Genomic DNA, 21,371 nt, shown 5'->3' with positions numbered 1-21,371 from the left:
AATATTGAAATTAGTTACATTTGGAAGCTGATTAACATCATCATCAGAATCATCATCTAAAGCATTCATATTTTTAAAATGATCGTAGAAAACATCAAGAGAAATTTTCTCAACATTTTTACTGGCCTTTCTGTCACATTTATTCAATAATGACCGATCAATGCTTTCGCATCAGTACTACGTAAATTTCTCAGTTTATTAACAAAATTTTTCTGATACTCTCTAAACTGTTAATTTAAAGTTTTTTTTTATAATCTCTACTACTTTGTAATACTGTCTCAACTCTTTTCAGTCTCCAAGGGAGATTTCTACATTTGTGATACTCTTTACGTTTCAAATAACATTCTTTGTTGAAACAGGGTTTACACAGTTTAGATCTTACAGACCTCCGCTCATTGTTATTAGTCACAATAAACATATCTGCTTTTTCAGCTGCATTTTTTATTATAGAATTACAATTAGTGACAACCTGATTTATAAAACCAATATCAATCTGATTCATGTCAACATTCTCAAGATTCATAAGCACTTCATTTATACTCTCTTCACTTAAATTTTCAATAAATACATGTGCATTGCAACTTTTCGCTTGGGTTTTAAAATAACTTGATTTTCTGCAGTATTTTCTTTAAACTTCCAGGAAGATTCATTATCTGTTTTTGTCATAAACACAGTATCAGAGTGCACAATAACAGGACAATGCATATCGCTCAACATAGGATCAAAATAAAAAATTTTGAAAGTAGAAATACTATCAAATAAAGATGGAGATACAATGCCATAATCAATATCAGTATCTTTACTTGTGGTTACAGCACCTACAAAACTATCATCACCGACTCTACCACTTGCAATATACATGTATATATCTAAGCTTTTACAAACTTCAAGTAGCTTATTTCTTTAAGGAATCACTGTCTAGTAAGTATAGTATGCCAGGGCATCAACAATAGTGGGAAACATGGGATAATTTGCATAACGGGCGAAGCCCGTTATGCATAAATTATCCCATGTTGCCCACTATTGTTGATGTCCCTGGCATACTATACTTACTAGACAGTGATTCCATATATTTCCATTTCATTGTGAAATAGAATTGTAGATTTAGACTTTAAAAATGCAGACATAGATTTAAATTATACGAGGATTCCCATCCCAATTTCAGGGGTCCTCGCCCTCTGACGTCAAACACAACGGCAGCCGCACGAGATTTTCATGCATATTTGGCCTCCTTAGCGTCAGACTCAGAGACAGATGCGCACGAGATTTGCATGCATATTAGACCCCCTTAGCTCCTGACCTATTGACCTGCCTAATTTACATTCCGGCAGAAATATCAAGAAATTAACTCCGCTTACTTTTAAAGAGTTATCACAGAGGGAAAAAATAGAAATGGAAATATATAATTATCAACACGCTTGTCCTTTGAATACATCTGAATTGAAATACCGAGTTCGAGTAGGGAGTTTAAACTGTTCATATCTTTCATGGAGTCTTCATCAATCAGCAGATTTTTGAGAATAGTGCCATTTACAATAATGTAGTCTGCAAGAGAAATCCTGTGTGAGCATGTTAAAAATTAAAAAAAATTAATGATAATTTAATGACTGTGTTCTCGAGCAAAATGCGTTTTGTCGCCCTTAACGGCCTCAGGCACTGGGTCTGACAAAACGCATATAAAGACTCCAAGTAGACATACTTGGTAATTCTTATCAACAGTAATTAACTTATTTAAAATTTTATCATACATATCAACCGAACTATAAGTATTTTATGGTGGGATAGGTACAACCCCAAATAAAGTGTCATATGTTGCATAATATTTTCGACAGAGAATAAGTAAATGCATTGACTAGATGTATCAACGACCATAACATAGCTATGGCACGCCAAATTCACAAAAATTAGCTAAATCTAGTTTCACAATTGATAAACTAGGATTATCGACTGTAAACTATAGTTTACAAACCGTAAACTATAGTTAACGATTCGTTAAGTATAGTTTTCATCTGTAAAACTATATTTAACGGTTGTTAACTATAGTTTACGAATGCTAATCTAAGTTTATCTGTCTGTAATAAAACGTTAACAATAGATTTTTTTAATAAACATAGAGTCACATCTGTATACTATAATTTACGATCGTTAACTATAGTTAAGAATTGTAAACCCTAGTTAACAATCTTGAAACTGTATTTATCACATAATCAATGTTTTGCAATCGCAAATGATTGTTTTCGGTGTTAAGTATAGTTTACGGTTGTGAAACATAGATTATCGCGTTAACTATAGTTTACAGATGTAAAATATAGATTAACGTCGTTAACTATAGTTTACAGTCCGTTAACTATAGTTTACAACCGATAAACCTAGTTTATCGACTGTCAGTGTGAAACTATGTTTTGCTCATTTTTGTGAATATGGCAAGCCATACATATCTATAAAATTCACTTTTGACAAAAACTGCAATGCCATCTGATTTATGTTTACAATTTTGACGAATAATTGGTGGCAGTAATTCATAATCGGGAATACTTATATCATCATAAACATCCATTTTAGTTTCAGTGAAATATATTCAATGAAATCAGGGGTTCTGTCCCACACAAATTTTAGGGTTCTAATTTTTTAGACTATCCCACATACATTTAATCGGTTTATCCCACACACACTTTAATCTGTTTATCAGACTTCTGAGATTTTGGTACAGTAGCATTTTCACGCAAGTTTTCTTCATTAGTATCATCGTGTTCACAACGCAAATCACCGGAACTTCCTTCCTCATCATCGTTTCACAACACAAATCACTGGAACTTCCTTCCTCATCATCGTCTTCACAACACAAATCACTAGAACTTCCTTCCTCGTCCTAGAGTACGCTTTCTGACAGTCCTAAGGCTTTAAACTCAATTACATCAATTCCCAGCTTAATAAAGAGATCATCTGGTGTATCGATCACTTCCTATTTGTCATCATAAAGGGTCCAGGTTAGATTCAGATATTTCTGTTAAGGTAGGTCGCAGGTTTGCTTTTGTCATCAATTTTGGTACACAATTTCGACGATTCGAGCGCCTATTTTGTGCACATTTGATTATGACGTCAGTTACGTCACAAAGGCAACGTTGCGTTGTTTCCCGCTTAATTCTCTGCGAATGACTTCAAGTCTTTACGTATCAAGTAGATTAAAACAAAGTGCATGCTATTGTACGTAAACCTCATACATGTTTTATAATTAAATTTCAGTCTGAACTCTGATGTGATTATATGTAATGCCCTAGGAAAAATACAATACCGAATGAAAGGAATAATTTATAATGTATCACTAAACTGCTAAAAGTCAATCAGAATAAGTCAGCGTGAAAGTTATGGTATGCAGAAAGAAAGTTTTCATAAATAAAATTGTTTAACCGGAAAACTTGAGGGGTTGTATTTACGCATGTTATTTGCAACTCGGGGGAACATGCGTATTGCATCATGACTTCCAATCAAAGCCGGGGCGAAAATATAAGTATAATTTTCAGGATGGAATCAATCCTCAACACTAAAAACGCATTAAATTTAATACATGATGTATTTCCCTCTTTTTTTCTTCTTCTTATCATCATTATTATTAAGTATTGTTTTGTTATTATGTATTTAAATCTCATGTAGCTGCCTTGTTCTACTAGCTAATAAATTGTGAAATGCATTCAAAATTCAAATTTATACAAACACCTGGCCCCGGGATCATGAAACAAACTTAGACTTACTTCAAAATTCCAATCTTCTGTAAAATATTTATTATTTATTGAATAATTCTCTAATTTTGCAAATAACAACTCTTTTGTTAGACAATATTGGGAAACAGTTTGATTTTGGCTTGTTGGACTTCCACAACATTTATTTTTAGTACAACAGAAAAATGCCTTATGCTTAAGATGCTTCAGGATCCCTGGGCCTGAACTGTAAGACCTATATGACACTGTAAACAATTTACAAATATCTTTTTTTCTATAATTAAAAGTTTTAAAACAAAAGCTCTAGTCTTAGTGTAAAAGCTCAATGCAAGTATATGTATTTTACATTTTGTGTATGGAAATTTGATTAAGAGAATTCGAAATTAACAAATGTTTAAGAGGTAGGCCCATATACTAGCTTGCGTCTAATATAGAAAGAAAAATGCAAGTAACACCCCCCCCCCCCCCTCCGGCCAATTTCCCCAGTATCTGGAAGTGTTTTCTTTACCGTTTTTTTTAATAAAGCGATCAAATTTATGTGTTATGCCTGAAATCCTTTTCACCATGAATTTCCCAAAAATACAGGAACTTTTATTTTATCACTCGCGGTGTTGTCGCTGCATGTTCATTCTCATGCACGAGGAATGTTTATATCGTTCATTCTGACTCTGTGATCAGAATATGAATTTCACAATACTAGTGAAAATAAGTTGCTGGTCATCCTAATATATTTTCGCGATAAGTTAAATGATAAATAAAATTAAATTTCGCGTCTATGACCTTTTTTAGATCTTGCATATTCTAAATGTCAAAATATTTATATTCGTAAGGTAAACGTTACTTCTTTCAACAAATGACGTTGTATACATAAATAACGCCATTAATGCAACATTTCAGCAATATAAAAGGAAAGTTTGAAATTATTTAGCGAAAAATCTAGCGAGAAGACATATTGATTTTTTTTATATCAATAGTTTTGATTTTACCTCATCTTGACATTTTGAAATTCCTGACTAATTCGTCTACGTCTTTAAAAAGTTATCCAACCTTTTTAAAAGAAACTTTTTCACAAAATTAGCTTAAAAACGTCATTTTTCCATATATTTCAACAGTAAAGCGTAAAAATGTACTAATAATAATACCGCGTTTATAGTTATATAGCATTAAAACTATGTAGGCAAATTTTATAAAAATTGCTGATAATACGCTGTAAATTCTGAGGAACATTATATCAAATTTTCAGGATATGTTTTCTCGTAAGAATTTTTATGCAGTAAACCCGCGACCTACCTTAAATAAGCTCACAAGAGTTAGATTAAATTCAGATATGATGACCGTCAAGCGAAAACCACCCTTAAGTGAAAATTTTGACATTTTGAGCTGTTTAGTGATCCTGATAGAAAATTTTCTCCTCTTTCATATGATATAAAACATGTTGTTGTTCAAAGACTAATTATTAATGAATTTTTTCAAAGGAAAAATACAAATTTTTCGTCATGACGCTGTGATTTATCGGATAACGTCAATTATTTTGTTCTCACATTTCCATGGTTGTGTTGAAAAAACTGCACAAGAAAAAATCACATCTGACAACAAATGACATTATATAAGTGATTTTTATTTAATTACATTGTTAATTTCACTTTTTATGATCGATAATTTTAGCATTTCAGAAGAAAAATCACGTTTTTATTAACCCCCCCTTAAAAAAAGAGACAGGAGATGTTTTGTTTCTTTTTTTACAATTATTTTTGTCAGATTATTTTTCTTTTTAGGGGAGGGGTTTATTGTTTATATGGTATATTCATGTAAAATCTCGACGGAAAACTCAGAATCAACTAATGTTGGAGATTTTTATGCCACCCCCCCCCCCAAAAAAAAATAAAAGAAAAGAAAGAAAGAAATACACAGTTCAGATCAGATTGATTAGTTCAAATGCTCTTTCGTTCTTGAAGTTTTTTTTTCTCGTCATTTTGTGATTGAATAATTTGAACAATTTCATGATCATGGTATGTCGAGTCGACATATGACTGTTGCGAATATCAATTAATATTATTTTTATCATTTATTCCCAGCTCTCTGATTGGCTCAAACTTGATCACATGATTTAGTATATAACAGCATAAAGACTTGAGTTACTATTTATAGAATCTGAAATGCGTATCGACTTGAGGTTTCTTAAAATGGAGATAATTTCCGTGAAACAAAATAGTACTGTATTCAATCAAAGCTAATACAGTGTATGATTTGATGTTTCTAGAAAAAAAATATTTATTTCAACTTTTACTAACTTTTTTTCTATGTTCTGTATTTGATGAGACAAAAGAAGGCATTGGATTAGGATTACTTCATATTAATTAAAACATATTCGATATGTGTGTCAAATATTGATACAAAACTTAATCAAATAAATGAAGTATTCTGAATAAGTAAATCGTCTAAATCACTCCATCAATATAAAGGAAACGCATTTACATTAAACGGTGTAATTTATTTTGATCTCTAGTCTCTAATTGTTAAAGGGAGAAAACTTTTCCAATTATTTTCATAATTTGTTTTGTCAATCTATGTAAAAAATAATATAACAAATGTAGCCCTTTAATTCGGTCAATCCATAGATATATCGACTTCACAGAAAAGCATATCGACCTCGCACTTCGTGCTCGGTCGATATGCTTTTCTGTGAAGTCGATATATCTATGGATTGACCTCATCAAAGGGCTATATTTATATAATAATACATGTATGTTGTCGATATCTCAATTTATAAGGCCACAGAAAAACTTTGCTGTGTCTCTTGTATATGAATTTGAATGAATTCGGAATACGGAAATTATGTCTGCTAATAAGGGGCATTCTGATAACAATCGGTCCCTATTACTTTCCAGAGTACTGTTTAGTGTCCCTCTCGAGAATTTTTCACTCATGTGGAGACACCACCTCTTTACTCGGGGCCATTGAGCAGGTAGTGATCTTTTTCGTTCCAGCGCCTACTGCGACAGGGGAACTCGGTTTATAAACGGTCTCATCCGAAGGACCGGTCTCCACGTTTCGTGGTGGGATTCGAACTCGCGACGAGAGAGAGTATATTATTTCACATATAAATTAAATCAAGGCGTTCGTCGAAAAAACTTTCTGTCCTTGTGTTTTTTCCCCGAACGAATTCATTCTTTTTGGAGCAGTTTAAGGAACAGATTCAATTGCATCTTTCTATTAATCTCACACAAATGGCCTGAGGAGTTTTATCAAAGTAATTGTCCTCTCTGATCCTGCATTAAAGATATACATAATACAGATGGCTGCAATATAATTTATACCCACTGAAACTTTAAATTTGGCAATGAACTTCCAGTAATTCGAAGGACCCCCCCCCCCTTTCTTATGTTCTGAAAATGTGCATTTGTCGCGCCTCGTGGTGGAAAGCAAGTTCACAAAACAATCAACTTCTCTCCGTCTCTATATATTTTACTTATTAATGGAATTCCAACATCCACCAGCTTTTATCAATGTACAAAAATTGCATGGGAGGTATAATTTTTTACTGATAGCAAGTGTTTTAGGAAAAGAATTAATTATTTGAAAATAATTGACAACGTGTTTTTTCTGCTTGATTGTAGAATACAATTTTGCTGAAATTAAGACTATTAAAACCTTACCTACATGCGTTTTTGTTTCAGCTATGCATATAAAAATGCATTTCATGGTGTGAATTTGTAGTGTGGCCAGGATCCATATTTTAATAAAAAAAATATATTTATCAGGATGAAAATTTCAGCACAGGATAAAGTTTTTAAAACGTAAAATTTAGAGGGAGAGGTAATGGCTGCTTTCTCTTTTAAGCACGCGTTTCGTCACCTAGTGTGACATTCGTTTTCATATAAAAAAAATTATATAAGAAGCATATTTAAAAAACACCTGATTTCGCCTATAGAATCCAAGAATTTCCCCTGAAATACACCTTCGGAAACAATGACAATCCTCGCACGTAAATTCTTGAATAATAAATGCGGATCGAGTGACGTGAGACAATTTGTGCAAACATCATTGAAACAATTCAGAGAGAGAGAGGGAGAGAGAGAGAACATTATTCTGATAGTACGTATATGTACAAGTATACCATACATGGCCAAATATGAGTACTACTCCGAAAATACTTTAGGTCAACGTGTCGTGCAACATGTACATGCACATTGAGCGGAATCGAAAGCTCATAAGAATAGTCAAATACAAAATGCATCTGTCGTAATTCTGTTGAGAAGGATGCAGCGGATTGTACAAACAGCCTTGAATATGGGTTAATTCCACTACATTTTTACTTCCTGCTCCCCCCCCCCCCCACACACACACACGAAGTAGGATTTTCGAGTTTGGGCATTTTACTTTGCTTGTCAACTTTTTTTCAAAAAAGTTATTTTTTTCCCTCTGGCTCCCCCCTTTCAAAAACGATGCTAGGTCACTGTACAGTTGTGTAATTGTGATTGGTTGGTTGATTAAACGACACATTAAAATTAATAGCTTAATTAAAGTTATTAGCCACATGCTAAATATTTCATCACTTTCAAGTTTAATTTCAATCAATTTAATTTCTATGACCTAATCAAAGTACAAGTTGCTTATACCCACTCAAAACCATGTAGTATTGGGATACAACACAATTTAGAGATTATATAATTTTATTTTCATGATAATTTCTCATAGTTTCCTAAAACATGTAGGGTGCATTCGATCGTCTTTGATTAACTGATCGAAGGCTTCATAATGTTGCATTATTTTATTCCAACAGATTAAAAAAATAAATAGTAAAAATATCAAAACTCTTTTTTAGCAAATAGAATAGAATAATTAACTGTTCCTACTTTCCCCTCGAAAACATGCAAATAAGATCAATATAATACACAGATACCGAAATATCTTTTGAGGAAGTGGTGAATATACTGAACGCTTCCTGTTGCCAGGTGAAAATAAATAATTATAATACAGGTTACTTCCCTTCGTTAGCGGTATTTGTGCATGTTGACATATTACACATGTAGATTATTTCAGACATATACAAAACAATTCATTTTTTTCTCTTTTTATTGGGGGGGGGGGGGGGGTCTTGACAAGCAATATAAGAAAGCAAAACAAAACGAACTTTGTCATTTGTTATACATGTAGTATATTTTTCGGCCAAATTGTACCGAAGGCTTTGTTTTCAACCTCAATTGTATACTGATAAATTATATATTTCTGCGTTTAGTTTGCAATATTGCTTTTTATCATAAATATAGAAAAATATCAATAAAAAGTGACAAAATAATGTCGAACAAGAGACCCAGGGGCCACAGCGCTCACCTGAGCACATCGGGCTTGAATTTACCCCCCCCCCCCCCCCCGGCGTTCATCATTTGAACAAACTAGAATCTACACTACCTGAGGATGATTCCATATAAATATCACTAATCATAGCTTTGAAGTACTTGAAAAGAAGATTTTAAAAGGTTTCTCTACATATCCCTATGTAACACTTGATTTTTCCTATATATTACAGGGGTGTGCAATTAGCATCGCCCGACGCCCGGGGCTACCACTTTTTGGGGTCGGGCCAGTGATTTTCTGCATGGAGGTAGCCCGTCGGGCTAGTCAAAATTATAACTACACAAGCAATACATTATAAGCACAACATGTATTTTCACTCGTTTTTGCTATCAAATTCCCAACCAGTGAAAATTTTTCTGACAACAGGCTCCTACTCTCAATAGATCTCCATAATCTTATCTGTTTTGCAGCACTACCTGACTAATTTACTTCCAAAAACGATCCTTTTTTCATAATCCGAATTTCCTCTATTCTTTCGTTTATGGTAAATACATGCAGATATCTCATTAAATTATATACGATCACTCAATCAACTGAAAGATAAGTGTTTTATGATTCACATAAAATATATTTATAGTGTATTTAATGATTTAAGATGAAAACAAAATGAATTAAATTTCATTCTAAATGAGCTTGTGCAATGTTTAGAAAAAGAGAAGATAGTTTATTTAAATTCATTTTAATCTTCTTTCATTATAATTTATACATGATTTCATTTCATAGTGAGAATTAAATTTTAATTTTAAAAAGAATGACTTCAGTACCCTGACTTTTTCAATAATTAATTTCTTTTTCAACAAATAGTTTTTTATTTTAATTTTTGCACCTATATTTGGGCTAGTAACTTTTCACTTGTGGCTAGTAACTTTATTGCTGCCACTAGCCCGTGGGCTAGTAATTGATTTTTCTAATTGCACACCCCTGATATTCCTATGTAAAACTTGGGTCGGCCATTTTGGCCCCACCCTTGCCCCGGGGGTCATGATTTTAACAAACTTGAATATACACTACCTGGGGATGATTCCACATGAGTTTCATCTTTCCTGGCTCAGTGGTTCTGGAGAAGAAGATTTTTAAAGATATTTCCTATATATATTCCTATGTAAAACTCGGGTCGGCCATTTTGGCCCCACCATTGCCCCAGGGGTCATGATTTGAACAAACTTGAATCTACACTACCTGGGGATGATTCCACATGAGTTTCATCTTTCCTGGCTCAGTGGTTCTGGAGAAGAAGATTTTTAAAGATTTTTCTATTATATTCCTATGTAAAACTAGGGTCGGCCATTTTGGCCCCACCCTTGCCCCAGGGGTCATGATTTGAACAAACTTGAATCTACACTACCTGAGGATGCTTCCACATGAGTTTCATTTTTCCTGGCCCAGTGGTTCTTGAGAAGATTTTTAAAGATTTTTCTTATATATTCCTATGTTAAACTTGGGTCGGCATTTTGGCCCCACCCTTGCCCCAGGGGTCATGATTTGAACAAACTTGGATCTACACTACCTGAGGATGATTCCACATGAGTTTCATCTTTCCTGACTCAGTGGTTCTTGAGAAGAAGATTTTTTAAAGATTTTTCTTATATATTCCTATGTAAAACTTGGGTCGGCCATTTTGGCCCCACCCTTGCCCCGGGGGTCATGATGTGAACAAACTTGAATCTACACTACCTGATTATGATCCCACATAAGTTTCATCTTTCCTGGCCCAGCGGTTCTAGAGAAGAAGATTTTTTAAAAATGCCATTAATTTTTAATAAATTCATAATTATCTCCCCTTGGAAAAGGGCGTGGCCCTTCATTTGAACAAACTTGAATCCCCTTCACCCAAGGATACTTTGTGCCAAGTTTGGTTGAAATTGGCCCAGTGGTTCTTGAGAAGAAGATGAAAATGTGAAAAGTTTACGACGACGACAACGACAACAACGACAACGACAGACAACGGACAAATTTTGATCAGAAAAGCTCACTTGAGCCTTCGGCTCAGGTGAGCTAATAAAAGTAGATCTATGTCCATTTTGTTGCTGCCCTAGTCTTAAGATAATATGCGATTTCTTCCCCATAGTTGTGTTTTAGAAGTAAAAAGAAACTGAAGACGAAGATCGTGGTATTCACTACTTCAAAGGATTTTCACCTTCAGTTTGTTGTAAATCATTATTTTTTTTTTTCATACTTAATAGTGGGCTGTAATAATTACACTTGCGACTACTCATTATGTTGTGTGGTATAAGCATTTACTGTATGAAGAAATATTATAATTAAAGATAATGCGTGTTTACACAGCATTTATTTGCGAAATGCGGCAAACATTTATGACGTCAACTTTAGCGCTCGTTTTCTCGATAACGTCACAATGCACATAAGGGTGGTTTTCGCTTGACGGACATCATATTTCTGTGAAATAAGCTTGCAAGAGTTATTTCCCTTTACACCTATGCATCATTCGGCAAACATCGGATGATTCCGTGCCATTCCGATGAGGTATGAATCGGAAGAAATGTGCCGAGTCGTGCATTCTAAGAAGGATAACTCTAGTTGAAAGTGATTTTTCAAAAGCAGACGACAGTTACTGTTGTCGTATAACTTCGAAAATGTTAAAATAAAATTAACAATCTAGATCAACGTTCTTTGGCTTTCTTTCGGAAGGGAATAACTTCAGAAGGAAATTCCAGTCCCTAAATCTGGCCATTGATTTCATTGGCTGACGACTAAGTGATGACGTCATGATCGCTAGGCTGCATGATGTGTTTTGGTTACAGCTCATTGTTTCAGCATCAGTTGTTGACACAAGACGTGATTTTCGCTGAGCGAAGATTTTCTGAAATATTTGATAGCAAACAGTCGATACAGCTACAGAAATGAACAGTCAGAGCTATAAGAGGGTAATGGACATATTTGTTTGCCTTTGTAAAGAAAACATTGATTAAAACTGTTGCTAGGGAGGGATATTCAAAAACTCAAACATGACTGTGTAAATTTTTGGATAGCATTAGGCTTAACCATGGATGGGGTAGGGGTATTTTTTGTAATTTGCAATTTGAATGAAGTTTTTAACATTCAACAACTTGCAATTTCTGTTCGACATTAACAAATAAATGGAAAAGAAAGGCGGTTTCTAAAAGAATTCGCACATTCGTCATTAGGCCTAAATTAGATCCATGTATTCAATCTAGAAAATAGGACGTTTGTACATATTATACACATGTATCATGATTATCCTACTGCTTTGATGAATGCTTAGAATTAAGCGTATGCATGAAAACTATTTCTCTTTGTCAGAGAAATGGCTTGCGTCCCATCCCCCAAATTATATATCCAGACCATCGGGGCTCAGAGCCCCTTACTGCATACTGTTTTTCAAAACCTAGGCCAACTTTTTTACATAGACGTAAATGTTCATTGAAAAGCACATTTTATTGCAATATAGTAAAATAAGAGTAATTAATGTGGTTGTGTATGAATGAAATTTTGACGAAGCCTGTAAGTAAAAATTTACATACCTGTCTAAAAATTTGAGTTGTTCCCCTTTGACCATACAGCATATCGGGTTTGAGAAAATTGGCATCTTTTGGTGACTTTGAACTTCAAATCTCCTTAATCTAGTAATTACCGTTTTTAGAGTTTGCAGGGTTAACTATATACAAGAACATGTGTATCAAGTTTTCAAAGATCCATTATCAAAATAATTGGGAGATATAATGAGTATTTGAGAATGCACTTTATTAAATCTAGAAATGTGAGGAACATGTATCAGAAAACGTAATATTATAGACAGGTTTACATTCACAAAATCTATAATTATGGTGAAAAACCCACTAAAGTTCGATGTTCTTTATAAATATATCATAGTATTTTGTGCTTTGTTTTTAAGTAATTTTAAAATTGTGAAGTACTGTGAAATAGTACCATTAAGGCCAAAATTAAAGAAAAACATAAACGGTCCACAAACATTGTTTATAAAAATTTCAGACATAAGGTAACAGAATTGTTCAAACATCTTTCCTTAATCATTTCAGAAGAGAGTGGATGTTCAGTATCCCGATCCGGAAGCTGCCTCACGTATTTACGGGAGGGTGGGAGTGGACATCTTGACCACGCCCACCACTTCCGGGAGAGATGTGGAGGTCTCAGTTTTGTTATATATGTTATATATATATAATATTGATGTTGAGAAGTAAGTTAATCATAAATCTAAAATATAAATTTCCTTTCATCTATTTCTTCTCTGGTCTATCCTTATATTTTTTTTTCTGATGCCTTTCGATGCGAGCTATTATTTTTTTTTATTATCCTATAGCATAGTATTTTCCACTTTCTTCCAATTGTGCATTTGATTTGTACCCCTATTCTTTTGTTTTAAGTATACATTATTTTATAAAACAGGTTGAGCCACCAAGAAAGCGTTACATTCACGCTACCAATCACGCAGTGTTTCACAACACAGGAACCACTCGTACAGCTGGCAGAGTGGTTACACATGGAGTAAGTGATATTTCTTATATAACATTTATATGTGAAACATGTAAATAAGGAACTGAATCTTAATTTTAAAAAATCACCTCAAACGAATGATTCGCCCGCGTGGCGCAGTGGTTAAAGCGTCTGCTCTAGAGTCGCGAAGTAAGGAGATGATCCTCAAGTCGCGGGTTCGAATCCCATGGTGGGACATGGAGACCAGTACTTCAGATGAGACTGTATAAACCGAGGTCCTGGGTCGCAGTAGGTGATGGCACAAAAAACATCCCTCCCTGCTCAATTTCCCTGAGTGTTAAGTATAGAACAAAATTTGCAGCTCTTCTCCAGCAAATGGTGGCATCTCCATATGAGTAAAAAATTCTCGAGAGGGACATTTAACAACATGCAATCAATTAATCAATCAAACGGATGAAATATGCCAAATTTCCTAGTACATATTGATCACATCTAAACCAGTTTTAGCCTTTGCCATGTACACGTATCAAAAAAGAATACAGCAATAAAGTCAAATTTTGTTGAGATATACATGTATATATATTAATGCATTTATTCATGCATGTATTTCTTTTTCAGGTGGCAAAACCTCTATTGAGCAATGAACAAATACAACAATTCATATCCTCAACAGTTCTTCCTTCTGGTCGCTCAGTCAGCAGAACTGAGGCAGTTGATCGTAATGCCATCAATTGTACTATGTATCCAACTCAACAAGGGACAAGGGTACAACTACAGGTATGTAATGCTTAAACTGTCACTATTGCAGTACTGTCTGTCTTTTTAGTTTTTAGCTCACCTGAGCCGAAGGCTCAAGTGAGCTTTTCTGATCACATTTTGTCCGGCGTCTGTCTGTCTGTCTATCTGTAAACTTTTCACATTTTCGACTTCTTCTCCAGAACCCTTCAACCGCTGGGCCAATTTCAACCAAACTTGCCACAAAGCATCCTTGGGTGAAGGGGATTCAAGTTTGTTGAAATGAAGGGCCTTGCCCTTATTCAAGGGGAGATAATTGGGAATTAATGAAAATTTGGTGGCATATTTTAAAAATCTTCTCAAGAACCACTGTGCCAGGAAAGATGAAACTTATGGGGAAGCATGCTCTGGTAGTGTAGATTCAAGTTTGTTCAAATCATGACCCCCGGGGGTAGGACGGGGCCAAAATGGCCGATATAATTTTTACATAGAAATATATAGGAAAATTCTTTAAAAATCTTCTTCTCAAGAATGACAAGGCCATAATTCATCATATTTATATGGAAGCATGCTCAGGTAGTGTTGATTCAAGTTTGTTCAAATCATGACCCCCAGGGGTAGGGCGGGGCTAAAATGGCCGACCAAATTTTTACATAGAAATATATAGGAAAATTCTTTAAAAATCTTCTCAAGAATGACATGACCATAATTCATCATATTTATATGGAAGTAAGTTTGTTCAAATCATGACCCCTGGGGGTAGGGCGGGACCAAAATGGCCGACCAAAGTTTTACATAGAAATAGATTGGAAAATTCTTTAAAAATCTTCTTCTCAAGAATGACAAAGCCATAATTCATCATATTTATATGGAAGCATGCTCAGGTCGTGTAGATTCAAGTTTGTTCAAATCATGACCCCCAGGGGTAGGGCGGGGCCAAAATGGCCGACCAAAGTTTTATAGAAATATAAAGAAAAATTCTTTAAAAATCTTCTTAATAATCTTAATAAACCAAATTCTACTTTTTCCTAGCCTTAGTGTTCAGGTGAGCGATGTGGCCCATGGGCCTCTTGTTTATGTGTTATTTCAGTTCATTGTACATGGTGACCCCAAACAAACTAAGTTGGGGTAGGTTACATAGAATTGATCATTGTCTATCTATCTGTCCATGTATCTTTGCGAGGCCAATAAAAAAATATGTGTGTTTCTAAAAAAAAATAGGGCAGGTGGGGTAAGCAATAACTTTTTAAAAACTTTTTATTTTAAAGAATCAGTAATATAAAGATGAGAATTTTTTCTTCTGTAGACTGAACCTGCAAATGTGCAGCCACAATTGACCTTGAATGAGCGGAGATCTGGACAGATCCTACCATGGGTGTCCATCCAGCAACAAACTCAGGAGAACGTACTGCAAAGGCAAACAGAATACTGTGTACAACAGTTAGCCATCAACAGTCAGGGACACATTCATCCCTCAGCTCGTAATGCTTTTGCTATTCATGTCCTTAACCCGACTTTGACACAGACAGAGTTGCAACAGCCAATCTCTGCTAATGAACTGGTGAGTACTTGTACTTATATCCCATGATAAAGAATTGTATAAACAAGAATACTTACATATTAGATCTTAAAATAATCAGAAAAATTCTTAAAATATGTACTGAAAAACAACTACTATAATAGTATCACTGACTCAAGGAACCCCCTATTGATTCTGAGATTAAAAGTAAAACACTCCATCATTGGTTTCCAGATATGTTTTATTTTCTATTAAAACTTACTGTGATGTATTAAAACAATTTTTTTTACCAATTTGTTGGTTTCAATTCTCAAAAGTTAAGGCCTGTAATTCATGTCTTCAAACAATATTATTTTTTTTTTACCTTTTGCAATGAAATTTCAAATCACTACTCCTTTAAACTGAAAGCACATACAATGTATACACTTATATCTATACATACATACTAATGCACTCTCTTCTACATTAAAACACACAATCATGTTAGAAAATTCAAATACTAAATGATAAATTAAGGATCAATTTTTAATTTGTTATTTCTATGAACAGAATTTACTTAGAAATGCTGAGGTTCAAGGCGATACTCCAACTATTTTGACAAACGAATGGTTTAACAGAAAGATACTACAAGTTCCTAGCAACAATATTGGTGTACCAGTTACAGGAGTGTATGACCAGACCCTTATTCAACCAACCCAACTGATCCATGGAGTCAGTAGTAACTGTTTCTACAATGATGCATACTCAACTGTAATAACACCCAAACCTCATGTGAAAACAATTGGACTATCAGCTGACTATCCCCAGAGGTCTACTGCTGGTCATTTTGTAAGTTTTTCCTATATTTTTTTCATTAAAAACTTACTTGTCGAATTCAGTAACGTTTACAAGAAAATAAATACATCAAATTTTTAAAATAGGAATCATGGAGTCTGAACCCACAGAGTGTTCCTACATTTGTTGCCCCAGTGGAGGCACAGACAAAGACCAAGACCAAAAAGTCAAAGAAAAAGACTACTACAAATATTACATCAAATAGCTCAAGGGCTAAAGGGAGTAGAAATTTTGCTAAAATGGATGTGAGTTCAATGCAGCAGACCACTGCGAAACAAATGGAAGCAACACTGCACCAGACTCAGAGTCCGAAATCTGCCTCAACTTCTGTAACTCAAAAAGGTGGCAAGGTAATTTATAAGAATGCTAACAAGTTCATTTGAATTGACTAGAATTTATCTGGTTGTTACAAAAATATTGTATGGATTTGTGATTGCCTCTTTATTTTTTTCAGAAACGCATTGTTGTTCCACCAAAGGTTCAGACAGACCCAGTGGAATATCCTCCATATGTTGCCAGAATTATGAGGATCCTGAACAGGCCAAAACAGGTAGGTGTGTTAAAAAGCTAGCACAATGCAAATAGTTTATAATAGTAAAAATAAAATTAAATAATGATAAATGCAGATTTTTAAATACTGATGTACACTTTCAGGGTCAGGTTGAATCTACTGGTGATGAAAGGGAAAGTGTTGATTCCTCACCAAAACAAATGACAACTGCTGGTAAAAATAATGACAGAACCGACTCTACTCATAAACAGGCTACTAATGCTGATATAAAGACAATGGACAATGTGGAATCAAATCAGAGGTCACCACAGAGTGTTGTATTAAAACCTTCAGAGCCACCAAACCAGTCTGCACTGGAACAAAAGGTAAGTATTTTAGCAAGTATCAGTTATGCTTATATTCAGAAAATAAGATTTTAGAGCGAGAGAGCAAATCATAATTCAGAGAACAAGAAACAAAGAGTAAAATGTTTTATTTTTTTCCAGCACAAGTCCTTGTCTGGTAACACTGTCGAGAATGTCACTGAGAAATGTAGCCAAATGAAATCTGGATCCAAACAAGAACCAATGTTTATTAGAAAGGTATTCTAATGGTGCTCACATATTTAGTTGAATATAAAACTGCTTGCATATATGCAAAACTGTCCACTATGATTATTGTGTTATCATATTATAATTTTCACTGGACTTTAAAGCAGACTGAATAATTAAATATGAATTATTATATCCTTACAGACACTCCCAGAGGACTATAGGCCTGTAGTCAATACAGACCTGTTACTTGATAACTTGTCACCTGACAGTTTTTCTCTGTTAGAAGCAGACAGTTTCTATGGACCAGAGATTCTTGTCACTTCTGGCTGTCACTGCTTTATGGCCTCTGTGCCTTTCTTCTAATTTTGGACTTCTGAATATTCGTTGAGACTTTGGATATTCAGTTTTGGTCTTCTGAATATTCATGTAGAGTTTGGACATTCAGAATTGGATGTCTGAATATTAATATTGATAGAGAGCTTGGACATTCAGTTTTGGAACGCTATCTTTCGTGATCTGCAACCACAGTCTTTCAGTGATTTCGGTGACATTTCTGTGATAACTATTTTGAGAAGACATTTGATTTTTTAAAAATATTTTTTAGTACATTTGACTTCTATAAAGAATCCACATATATTGAAGAACACATACTTAGGTCATTATGATATTTGTGTTGCATTTCACAAGTTTTTTAAAACTCTTTCTCATAATTATGTGCCAAACGCTTTTGTTGTTGTTCCTTAATATTAAAATATCTGCATGTTTTTCAATCGATTATGTTCGCTTTATATATTTTTTTTTTCATACAGAGTTTTATATTTGATGATATACATTTAGAGAATCTAGGCTGATTCGGTAACTCCATTTTGCAAGGTACAAATCACAATGAAGCCAGCCTGAAAAAAGAGAAAGCACGGGGGAAGTCTCTGAATGATATCTATATACACGCTTTCTTCATTAAAGTTAAAAATCTGACTTTAAAGCATCTTCGCTAGCCAAGGGTTTCCGATCCAATACCTACTCTACAACTGTAGAGTAGGTATCGGATCGGAAACCCTTGGCTAGCGAAGATGACTTTAAAGCAGAGAAAAGTTCAGTACAATACCTCAAAATACCTGGTAAAAGAAAATTTATATATGGAGATCACGACCAGTATTCCAGCTAAGAATCCATTATACAATACAAAATTGAAGCAGAGCAAACACGGACCTCCAAAACATCAAAGACGGGATCAGGTGCCATGCAGGAGTGAGCATCCCCTGTCGTTGCCATTTTAGTGTATATACTGTAAATGTATTACAGTTGGCGTGTACGATATTTGGCGGAAATTCAATTTTCGACAAGTTAGCGTAGATTTGATTTAGCGCTCTCTGAATGTGCTAGTTATAAATGTTAATATACAAGACATTTAACGATGTACTTGAATTAGCGGACTCTGCCTTCCGCTAAAATCGCTAAATAGAATACACCGCTAAATGTAATACGTTTACAGTATATGGCCTTAAAATTAGTGTGAAAAACGTCAGCCAGCAATTGTATTTGCTGACAAGGTCATTGTATTGACCACAGAACTTACGAAACGATGACTTTAAACGAGACATGATATTCTTCTTACAGCAACTTCTTTGTCAACAACTAACCTCGTTTTAAAAATTGTTGATATATTGAATATACTTCTCTGTATCGAATCAACTAATAAACCCGGTGTGCAGGTGATCTTAATGTCTTCTTAAGTGTTTCTAGTGTTTCAAAAGCCAAAATGGTGCTTGGGGAAAGACCTTGTGATATATAAATATGCAAAATATAAAAGCCATGGCACCATCTCTTCAAAAGTTATGGCGAAGGATGAAGTATTTCAAGAGTAAGTCAAATGCCAAGGTCAAACGTTCTAGTAGCAAAAGGAAGGTCTTGTCACAAGGAATATATCTGTGAAATTTGAAAGCCCTAATGCCAACTGTTACAAAGTTATAACAAAGATTAAAGTTTATAAAAGTGGGTAAAACTAAGGTCAAGGTCAAAAAGTACATAATATTTACACCAATGGAAAGACTTTGTCTCGATAGATACATTTCTGAAATATAAATTAAAGCCCTAGCATCAACTGTTTAAAAAAAATGGGAAAGGTTAAAGGGATTTCATACGTATATTTATAGTGACAGAGCCTTTCTCTGGCCACTTTTTTAACATTTGATCTTGACCTCAGAGTTTGACCCACTTTTGAAAAACTTTAACCTTATCTTTAACTTTTGAATGATTGGTGTTTGGGTTTTTAAAAGCCTTAAGTTTCATATTTCACAGGGATATTCATTGGAACAAGTCCTTTATTTAACATCATTTTGATATCTTTTTGCTAGACCTCGTGGTTTTTCTTGCATTTGAAAAACCTTAACTTTTATCATAATCTGCAATAAGGGGACATCAATATTAAACAAATATTGATAATGCAGATAAAAGTGTAAATTATTTAAAAGATTTGATAAGGCATCATAACATGGATGATATATGGAAAAAACAAAATCCAGGTATGACAGGTTTCACTTGGTGTGATGCAAAAAATGACCCTAAAAGTCGAATAGATTATGTTTTTATTAATGATTCTTTTTATTATAGCATAGCAGATATTAAGGTTAGAAAAATTCCAGGTACCCATTCAAAAGGAAGTCGAATGAGTGACCATAGATACTTAAAATTTAGTTTTGATATCGATAAAACGGAAAAAGGTCCCGGATATTGGAAACTTAATGTTTCCTATCTCGATAATGATAAATACAAAAAAGGTATCTTAGACATTATTCAGAGTATATATTCCTCTTTAAGTCCTATAATTACATGGGAGTTGATTAAACGAAAGGTTAAAGATTTCTCTATTTATTTTGCAAAAAATGAACAAAAATCAATTAAACAAAAGATAAGAACTATAGAACGCGAAATAGAAGATATGGAAGACGGAAATGTAGAAAATTTTGATTACAAAAGAATGAAAACTTTAGAAGCGGAACTAGACGCTATATACGACAAAAAATCTAAAGGTGCGCAGATAAGATCTAAAATTAAATGGATTGAGGAGGGGGAGAAAAATTCAAAATATTTTTTTAATTTAGAAAAGCGCAATCAATCCTCAAACATAATTAAAGAAGTAAAAACAAAAGAAGGGAATAAAATCAGTAAAACTAATGCCATTTTAGGTGAAATGCATTCTTTCTATAGCGATCTATATACGAGTAAAAACATTTCAAACGAACAAATTTAAAAATATTTATCTGAGATTGATGATATCCCTAAATTAAGTGAAGAAGATAAGATATTGCTAGAAAAATTTCCAACATATGATGAGTGTAAGGAAGCTGTTGATAGCATGAAAAAAGAAAAATCACCTGGACTAGATGGCATTCCTAGTGAATTTTATCAATGTTTTTGGGATAAACTTGGACCCTACTTTTACAAAGCCCTAAATGATATTTTTGATAAAGGTGAATTGTCTTACACACAGAAACTGTCTGTTATATCACTGATTTACAAAAAGGGTGAAAAAGATAATCTAAAAAATTATAGACCGATAAGTCTAACGAACACAGATTACAAAATAATTGCCTTTGTCTTCGCAAAAAGATTACAAAATATATTATCTAAGTTAATTAACGAAAATCAAACTGCATACATAAAAGGAAGATATATCGGCGAAAATGCTAGATTGGTACTAGACGTATTTGAATACTGTGGAAGAGAAAATT

At 34.0% G+C, this 21,371-nt stretch overlaps 1 protein-coding gene across 1 annotated transcript; it reads left to right on the top strand.

Annotated features, from left to right (window-relative positions):
- Window positions 1-11,782: 11,782 nt before the first annotated feature.
- On the top strand, window positions 11,783-18,475 carry LOC134267964 (uncharacterized). The gene is made up of 11 exons (XM_062750173.1): window positions 11,783-11,959; window positions 13,094-13,201; window positions 13,461-13,559; window positions 14,127-14,285; window positions 15,550-15,804; window positions 16,312-16,590; window positions 16,683-16,946; window positions 17,051-17,146; window positions 17,251-17,472; window positions 17,593-17,688; window positions 17,842-18,475. Exons 1-11 carry the CDS (start codon window positions 11,936-11,938, stop codon window positions 18,001-18,003), a joined length of 1,764 nt encoding a protein of 587 aa, XP_062606157.1. The 5' UTR covers window positions 11,783-11,935; the 3' UTR covers window positions 18,004-18,475.
- Window positions 18,476-21,371: the final 2,896 nt, after the last annotated feature.

The sequence above is a fragment of the Saccostrea cucullata genome, unplaced genomic scaffold (assembly GCF_032062105.1).
Source record: "Saccostrea cucullata isolate Sc308-1 unplaced genomic scaffold, CSIRO_AGI_Scuc_v1 ctg244, whole genome shotgun sequence".
Classification (NCBI taxonomy): domain Eukaryota; kingdom Metazoa; phylum Mollusca; class Bivalvia; order Ostreida; family Ostreidae; genus Saccostrea; species Saccostrea cuccullata.
The sequence above is the reverse complement of the archived record's forward strand: the minus strand, read 5'-3'. Positions and strand labels throughout refer to the sequence as shown.